Here is a 9,317-nt window from a genome sequence, read left to right on the forward strand (position 1 = left end):
TGACTACGAGGGAACCCCTTGACTTCTCGTCTGCTTCTCTGCGTTTTTCTCTCTTTCTCTTTGTACGCGGCTTTTGTGTTTCCCGGCTAATAATAGCGCTCCCACCACACCTCTTCTCCTGCTTTATCATAGTCATGCGTGCAGTGGAACTCAGTTCCCCTTGCGTTGCTCTGTCACCTCCTTCGCAATTGTGGTGGGGTTGTCAATTACGAGTGCGACCGGATCGAGTAGCGTCGGATTGGGATAGGAAAACTGAGTTTTCTGGGTAAGATCCACTGCCGCGTAATTCTCGAGCGAGACGCGGTGTTGTAACTCGGAGGAGTGCTGTTGGTAAGGTTTAGGCGCAGTGGTAGCAAGGAATTGAGCGCATTCTGAACTCGGACGGTAACTGAGGCTGACTGTGGACGATTTTAAGGAGGATCGGCACGATTGGATAGCAATTGGTGGCATTTGCTTTCGGTGGTTTGAGTTTGCGGTTGTTTTAATCGGTTGTTGGTGAGTGAGGAACGCTGGAGTTGAGTGGCGGTGGTAATAGAGAGGGGAGTGTTGAGTTGTTGTGTGTGTATCGGGGAGTGAGACTCTACGAAGTCGGTTGTTGTCGGTTACGCGGAGAGGAGGAACGCCTCATTTCCCGATTTCGATTGATTTGTTGTCGAGTCGAAGCCAAGGTGCGAAAGATCGAAGAGAGGAAGTGGTGCGCTTCAAGCGCGATTGTATGAGGCACTAGAGGAGGCGCTCATCGCGCGGCTTGCTGCGCGAAATACGAAACGGCCAAATTAAAGTTCCTGTCGTGGGTTCGGAAGAGATTAGTCGAAATGGCCGTCCTCGCAGTCCGAATGGAGGCTCTCCTCTCTCCATTGATGAGTGGGGAGCAGTTTCGCTATGCTTACAACAATGTCGCAGCGCATTCTCACCATCATGTCGTTGCGGTACGTTCACTGTCATTGCTGTCGTTAGTGTATGAATTGTAATGCACTTGTACTTTCTGCGCTCCTCTTGATTAACGATGAAGAGGCGTTGATAGTGACGACGAAGCATCCGTCAATTGTATTTTCTTCTTTTACTCTTTGGATCTCTAAACACGTGCGCCTTGATTGGGTCTGTGCCGGTCAATTCCAACTACCAGCCAAATCTTCACGAGTAGTGATGCTCACGAGTGTGTGTTGTGTTGAGTTAGCATGTTCGCTAAGATCTTGTGAACTTTCGGGTTTGAATTTATCCGTTGGCACGGTTGTGTCTGTTTCTGTGATATCTGCCGTGTCTTCCTTGATTCCTCTGATTCCTTCAATGAAGGCTTTGCGACACTCTGGAAACGACAGACATTTGCGATGCACTAAATCGCTTGTTCCTACACGCCGGCTGTCTGTTTGTACAGGATCTGTTCATCCTAGAATGAGATGTATGCTCATTTGGTTTGTACCTCTGCAGGGACATACTAGCTGTTTAGACTCCGATGTGGAGGATGACGATGATGATGATTTTACGGAAGACCTTGTCCAAGCTTGGAAGTTGTCTATTGGAGCCAATCGCTACGGGTAAGAAATAGTCTGTCTCTGTTCTTCGTGTTCTCATACATCGTGGTTTATCAGTAATGAGTTCTCTCTTATTTTTGCGGTGTATAACTCTGAAGTGAAAGTGCTCATCCTTTATGCATTACCAGGTGTACACACTACAAAAGGAGATGCAAGATCCGTGCTCCGTGCTGCAATGAAGTCTTCGACTGCCGGCATTGTCATAATGAAGCCAAGGTATAGTGTTTCTTTTCTCGTTTTGTGCAGTCGTTGAATATGCTATGTCGTATTATCCACCTGTTAATGAAGCTCACCATTAACTTCTGAAACGTTTGTACTACAGAGTGTTAATGAAACAGACGACAAAAAACGCCACGAGATTGACCGGCACCTCGTTGAAAAGGTACAAGTCAGTCTTCTTTGCCCATCCAGATGTTTTTGGTGTAGCTGGAGATTGTCCAACGTCAGTTCTTCTACACTGACTGCTCTTTTGGGCAGGGTAGACAACTGATATACTTGTTTTGTTTTGTTTTGTTCTTGGTTTCATTTTATATAAAGAATTACACAAAATTACCAAATTTCAACTAGTCTGCGACTGATTATCAGTATCTTATGTTTGCAAACTTGATCGTCTGCAGGTCATCTGTTCATTGTGCGACCATGAGCAAAATGTACAACAAGTATGTGAAAAGTGCGGGGTCTGTATGGGCGAATTCTTCTGCTCGAAGTGCAACTTCTTTGACGATGATGTGAGTTCATAGTCACGTTGATTCAGTTGTTCAATTGTGTTTTGACACTCTCAGTTGCCGTATTCTCTTTCCACCTGTGCAATAATGTATGTCTGTTGTGCAGACCTCGAAGGATCAATATCATTGCGACAAATGTGGGATCTGCAGAACTGGTGGACGTGACAACTTTTTTCATTGTGATCGTTGTGGCTGTTGCTACTCAGTTAAATTACGCGAGGGTCACACCTGTGTTGAGAAGTCTATGCACCAAGACTGTCCAGTTTGCATGGAGGTATACATGCTTCCCGAGTTTGTATTGCAGTAACTTTTAATGCGTCATATTGTTCTTTCTACATCTTTATGTGCGTTAAGCTTATTCCCGGCTGACTCGTTCCCGATAGAGTGGGTAGCTGTTTGGCATGTATGGCCTGTCTGACTGAGCATTTGATGATGCGCAGTACATGTTCGACTCACTGAAGGACATCACAGTTTTAACGTGTGGTCATACTTTGCACCTGGAATGTCTACAAGAGATGCATAGTCATTATAAGTAAGTGTTTCGAGTTGTTTCTTTTTTAAGAAACGTAATCATTTCAGAGTTTGAACCGTTAGCTTGAACTTGATTACACATGTGACAACTGAATTAAGTAAATGTCTTGCAAATGCTTTCCAATATCTAACTCTAGTTTGGCTTTCGCAGGTACAATTGTCCACTTTGCAACAAGTCCGTTTGCGATATGTCATCTGTCTGGAAGGAGATTGACGAAGAGATTGCTGCAACTCAAATGCCAGCAAATGAAATGAGAATGGTGAGTTAGAGTTCATTTTAACTTGCTTGCTTATCTACTCTAGTAGTATTCGTGTGTGCCTGTTGTCAATGCGGATGAAAGATCAGCTGAATAATATTTCTTGTACGCATGTCGTACCTGGGGTCTTGAATCAGTTCAGAGCTACTTGCTTAGTGAAGTCGTGGCACTAACATATTTGCATGTCTGTTCAGGTTTGGGTCTTCTGTAATGATTGTGGTGCCACAAATGAAGTGCAATATCATCATGTTGGACAGAAGTGTGGAACTTGTCCATCTTACAACACTCGTCCCACAGATGCTCCAGCCTCACTTGCCTCATCTAGATCGTAAGTGACGCTTACGCAGACTCTATGATCTCTACCAGGTTCCGAACTTGCTCCGAAACTCTATGGGTAAATCATGTGGCTAGCTTGCAACCCTTCTATTTGCACCTCGAAGAACAGCTTAATCTGAGAGCAACATGAAGTGGTGGGATACCGGCATACAATTTATTGCCTAACAATCAGGCAATCATTTCACCGCATCCCCTTCATATCTAGAGTAGGTTAAACGATTAGTTCGTATCGAGACGGGGATGTTTTGAACTGAGTTTCAGCGATTGCTTAGGGTTTTCAGTCCTCTTGGAAATTTTCATTATATACAATTCATTAGCTACAAATAGTGTAAAAGACTTTGCCATTGACCAAGTTTGTTCTCATTAAATTATTAACTAATGAGAGGTGGAATTGCTGACTGTAATTTGCAGTGAATGCTGCTGACTCCTACACAAAATCCTGATGTAAAAGTGACGGTTTATTTTTAACATAGTTGACATTGCTTGGTAGTTCGACGTATTTAGTGCCAGGTAACCTCACCACCAGTTGCCAATATTTTATATAGTCATGCTTTGCTACCACAATGCCCTTAACCGTTGAATACATCCTAAAACTTCAAACTGATAGTTGTCAACAATCTCCAATCAATTGTGTATTGTAGATATATTGATTGTTTAAATGATGCATTTAGTGTTACTTATCATTAATAGTAATGGCTCATAAATACAGGGTATTGAATAATAAACTCCCTTTCTTTCGTAACAAATAACAAATAGGGTATGTGAAAAACATGTATACAAGACTAATTCACACCAAAAACAAGTGTTTCATATTTTAATACTTAAATTGTTTACAAATATTAAAACACTGCTGTTAAACAATAATTCACTAAGCTTGCTAGAAATGTTTACAGTTATGGTATTGAATGTCATTTGCAAATGTTTAGAGAGGTATCACAACATACAATCACGAAAGTAAATGGAAACAACGAATGAAATGATAAAGTAATGCTTTTGCATGAGCTCTTTTTAAAGTCGGAGGAAATTGCCAATGGGAACCACATGTTCTTAGAACAAAGATATTTTAGTCTTTTCACCAAAGACTTGAATATGATTTCAAAAATAAAAAAAATAGAAAAAATAAAAAAATCATGGTCTTGTACATGCATTCAATCCAAAACATTTTATAAAAATTTCATGTATTTCACAGTTTTGTTCGTGATGTTTAATCATTTGAACTTTCAAGATCCATTGACTTACTATTCTATTACAAAAGTTAGATGATGTACAAAAATGTTTGGATTGTTTTTTAAACTATGTCAATGTCTATACAAGAGTATGAATTTAAGTATGTTATTTATCTTTGATGTAAAATATTTTGTTGCACTGAAGAAACATATCAGACATTTCTAGATTAAAATTTTCAAAACTCATAAATATTTATATTTAATTAATCCGATAGTATATTTCACAAAAGTATCATAATTTCTCAAAACATAATATTTAAAAATAAAATCTTATTGATATTAGGGTGTTTTTCTTTGCTTTGAGAGTAACATTTAAAGCAATGGGGTTCTTAGTAGAAATTGATTGCTAGAAGAGGTTTGTTCTTTTAAATAACATCACAACAATAAAATTTACGTAAAAGAATGTTATGTGCTTTATAGAGAGTAGAAAGCACACAATGGAATCCATAAGATTTGGCTCTTGGTACCAAACTTTGAAATTGGGTCTCTTTCTACTTTTCTCATTTCTCATGACACTCAAATGAGGTAGGAATTGGCTAACAAATTTGATGACATTTTTGAATGAAATCATAGATAGATGGACATATGAAGAAATAGATTAAACATTGGATGGCTGCACACAAACTAATACAACTATATTTAAAATATACAAATATATAAAATAATATGTTTTTATTTTAATTTCAGAAACACATACAATTCTTAAGATTATAATCCAATTATATATTTGAAGTTGAACAGCTCTGTGGCTATGATGGTTATAGATTTGATTGTAGGCTAGTGTATTACTTCATCCGTTTCTAGAGATTACTGACTTGATATTGACTTGATCTTGCAATAGATTTATATCTAAAACAAACGTACACACAGGAAAAATCAAACATTGTTTAAGATAATTTATTACATGCTACTGCATAAGTTCTCAAAAAATGAAAAATGAAGTTGCAAAAATCTTCGCTAATGTTTTCTAAGCTCTTTGATACGGTCAAAAATTAAACAATCAGTAGATTTTAATAAACAATATAAACATTTATTTTAAAGAAGTTCAACTTTTTAAAATTCAAACAAGAAAATTAAAAATATTAGCAAATTTTGCTGAAAATTCTGTAAGATAAAACAATTTAAGTAAGGTTATTTCTTGTGATTGACTTGTAAAATATTATGTAAAATTAAAAAATAAATAATATTAAAAAATGAAATAATCACATTTAGTTTTATTAGAGGTGAAATAAAATATAAAAAATATAAAAAATACCATATTTTTTGAAAGATATTCATATGCCATTTTAAAATTTGATTTAAAATAAATATTTTTTTAATGCTTAAATCTATTGAAGATAATAATACACTCTATTAATTAAATAAGATTATATAATCAATATTATTTTAAAAATAAATATATTGATAATACAAAATACTTTTTACAATTTTGACAATGTCACCACTATATGGTTTCTTGTTCAATGTTCATTACTAATAGCCAGTTTAAGATTATTGCTTATTAATATACACAATAGTTTACTAAGATTATTACTTATGAAGAAACATTATATTTTATGAAGAGATACTTATATGTTAGATCAGGTTTGACGTCTTCAAGTCACAAAAAAGACACTAAAATAGATTGTATTTTATTTATTTACTCTACCACAAAAGATAGATGAATAAATAAATGATTTTATAAAAATAATTAACAAATGTATTTCCTTACAAATTGGAACATTAAAAAACTTCACTGTAACACAACCTACATATTTTGGGATTTTTTATTCAAAAAGTAATACTTTTTGAAAAATATAAAAATAGGATTTGAATGCCAATAATGTCATTTACATACTGACTTTCCTTGTTTATACGCCATAATTATTGTATGTACAATAGAATATTAAATTAACCTACCTAAATCTTAAATCAACTCAAAATAACCAACAATCTCTCTCAAAGTGTTCTTAGTAGTTTTTGTAAACACAACAAGAGTTAAGGTTAGAGTTGTAGGTTGCAATTGCCATGACATGTAGAACCAATGTACGCAGTTAAATTCAACTTGAGGACTCTCTCATTGCGGCTGAAAGAGATGATCCAAAAACCAACCATTACAATATATGCTCTCATTTTCAACAAGGGAACTCTTGGTAAAAGATTTTGGGCCTATTTAACATTTAGGTGGGTCAATTTAATATTCCCCTATATACACATGTATCTATATACACACAGATGCACACATACACACACTTTTTCATTAAGTGAAAAGTACAATTCTAAGACTTCACCGAACACATTCACTGCAATGTAAGAAAGGCAAGCAACTATCTGTTGTGAAATGTTCTATTGTCCAACAAACGCAACAACATACGTCACGAATGATAGCAGAGTAAACTTGTCAAGTTGTGTGATAAAACTGAGGATTTGGGGAGAGAAGGAAGGGGACCCACTGAGCAAAAACGGGAGGCCGAACACCACAACCAACACTTTGCAGCGGTAACAACAAAAAGTACCCTGGATTACCGATTGATTCTCCACAATTGCACTTCATAAAGTGCTTTCATAGCTTGACTGTGTGGTGAAGTCCGAGGTGGAGCAGTGACCGCATCTGCCTTCAAGAACCCAACCTCAACCGCGTAGCTTTGCATGCAGCGTGATCCTTGCCAACGTCGTGGTTACAAGGACACAAACTGTTCAGCAATTTCGTGTTCATAGTGCAGTTTTTTTTGTCGGTGATGTTGTAGTTTACAGCAACTCAGAACTGAAGCGAATATATCTGTTCCTTGAATCCAAACAGACGCATGGGCGCCATGGCTCGGTGTGTGTTGTGTGCGCTGCTTCTACTTCAGCTTGTGTTCATCACGTATAGTATTCCTACAGTCTGTGAACCCATAGATTTATCGTGACGTCAATAAGTTGAACTGAACTCAATTTTCACATTAAATGCTAGGCACTACACAGACAGAACTGCAGCGTCAGCAACACATGCATCTATCATTACTGGTGCAATGGCGAATTCTTCAACACCACCGGCGACTTGGCATTCGAATTGGTGACCCTGAGTGGCTCGACTATCCCGGGTATTGCATTTGGCTGTGGCCGCAACCAACAAGGGTCACTTCCCTACACGAACGGCTTTATTGGCATGGTATTAGGGCCGCTCTCGATTCCGTCCCAGCTCAGCTCATCAACAGCCCATGCCTTCTCTTACTCCAAAAACCTCCAGTCCAATCACCTTTGGCTTTTAGAACTTCTGTCCAAAGATCTGTTCATTCCATCTGTTTGTCGTAGCATGCCAGCTCTTCTTACGGTAAAACCATAGTATTTTGTTTGGATTCCTCTACCTTCGTTTGTGTGCTGATACGCTACCCGCAGTGTCACTGTGAGTTTGTTATTCAATGTTATGTTGCCCTCATGAGGCAATTGTGTTCTTTTGTTTATGATTTGTAGTACACTCTTGTTTGAATATGGTATCAAAGCCAACATACCAATCACCAACATACCAATCACGACCAGATTCAGCACCACCCTCTACGTACCAACCCCGTTTCAAACCGTGCGGTCCCAACCATCCCAGAAACGAGTGCTATAACTTTGCGGCGAAGCTGGTCATTTTGAAAGAGAATGCTACATCAAAGCCCATATTGACAGGGCAAATGACTGGAAACGTCGGCTTTTACAAAAACGCCATACTCGTCAGATTGATAGCCAAGCACATCAGGTCGAGACAGAAGAATCAGTACCACCTACAAGTGAAGACTTCTATCAAAACAACAACGTCAATGCGTACCAAGTTGCCTATGCATATTTTTCTCAACTAAAAATTAACTCTGTGGATTCTGGTAGTTCAAAAATGAAGTGGAGTTTGGGCTCCGGGGCCTCCAACCACATCACAGGAAATCAATGTGTCTTCTCCTCCGTGCGCCCATCCACTGGGCTCTGCGTCCGATGTGCACGCGGACATAGCCATCCCGTCACCGCAATCGGTAAGTATCTATGATCTATTCGGCCAGAGAAATAAAGTCTGTAGAAAACATTCTTTTTTTGCTCGACATTGTCAAAAACCTCCACTGCCTCATAACTCCCTTCCCGCCGATCCGATCCCCAAATCTGCGGATTCTTCCAATTCCCTATCCCCGCACATCCCTCTTCCTCCTCCTCAAAGGCCCCATCGACACTGACAACCCCCGGCCCTCTACGATGACTACTATGCTTACGCAAAGTCCTTCGCTGGCATCATGGAAGGAGGGAAAAACATCACTTACTGCGACGCATTGCGCAGCCCGCACTGGCAGCACGCAATGGAATCCGAGATCTAATCCATCCAACAAAACCACACGAGGTCTCTTGTTGCATTACTTCCGAGAAAACATTCCATAACCGCACGTTGGATCTTCAAACTCAAACCTGGCATGGACTGTTTTCCAGTGCGATACAAAGCGCGCTTGGTCTCTCGGGACTTTCATCAGCAACACGGCTTCGACTACCAAGAGATCTTCGCTCTGGTCGTCCGATGGAAAATCATACGCTTAGTGGCCACTACTGCATCTCACAACAAGTGGCCCATCCAACAATTGGATGTGCAAACCACTTTTATAAACGATCATCTAAAAGAAGAGGTCTATCTTCAACAACCTCCCGGCTTCGCAGTCCTTGGTCACGAGCACCTCGTCTATCGACTTCATTGCTCTCTTTAGGGGTTGAAACAGAGTTCCAGCGCGTGGTACT

At 39.0% G+C, this 9,317-nt stretch overlaps 1 protein-coding gene across 1 annotated transcript; it reads left to right on the forward strand.

Annotated features, from left to right (window-relative positions):
• Nucleotides 1-379: 379 nt before the first annotated feature.
• On the forward strand, nucleotides 380-3,985 carry LOC112287900 (E3 ubiquitin-protein ligase RZFP34). The gene is made up of 10 exons (XM_073536924.2): nucleotides 380-929; nucleotides 1,429-1,535; nucleotides 1,661-1,748; nucleotides 1,855-1,914; nucleotides 2,150-2,260; nucleotides 2,364-2,531; nucleotides 2,698-2,789; nucleotides 2,940-3,048; nucleotides 3,240-3,373; nucleotides 3,793-3,985. Exons 1-10 carry the CDS (start codon nucleotides 816-818, stop codon nucleotides 3,803-3,805), a joined length of 996 nt encoding a protein of 331 aa, XP_073393025.1. The 5' UTR covers nucleotides 380-815; the 3' UTR covers nucleotides 3,806-3,985.
• The last annotated feature ends 5,332 nt before the right edge of the window (nucleotides 3,986-9,317 follow it).

This window comes from Physcomitrium patens, chromosome 10 (assembly GCF_059467195.1).
Source record: "Physcomitrium patens ecotype Gransden chromosome 10, ASM5946719v1, whole genome shotgun sequence".
NCBI lineage: Eukaryota > Viridiplantae > Streptophyta > Bryopsida > Funariales > Funariaceae > Physcomitrium > Physcomitrium patens.

Bases quoted from the DNA above. Each gene is read 5' to 3' on its own strand.
- LOC112287900 (XM_073536924.2), top strand. From the start codon at position 816: ATGGCCGTCCTCGCAGTCCGAATGGAGGCTCTCCTCTCTCCATTGATG. The intron at 2,261-2,363 runs GTGAGTTCATAG...TCTGTTGTGCAG, and splicing joins GCAACTTCTTTGACGATGAT to ACCTCGAAGGATCAATATCA. The intron at 2,790-2,939 runs GTAAGTGTTTCG...TGGCTTTCGCAG, and splicing joins GAGATGCATAGTCATTATAA to GTACAATTGTCCACTTTGCA.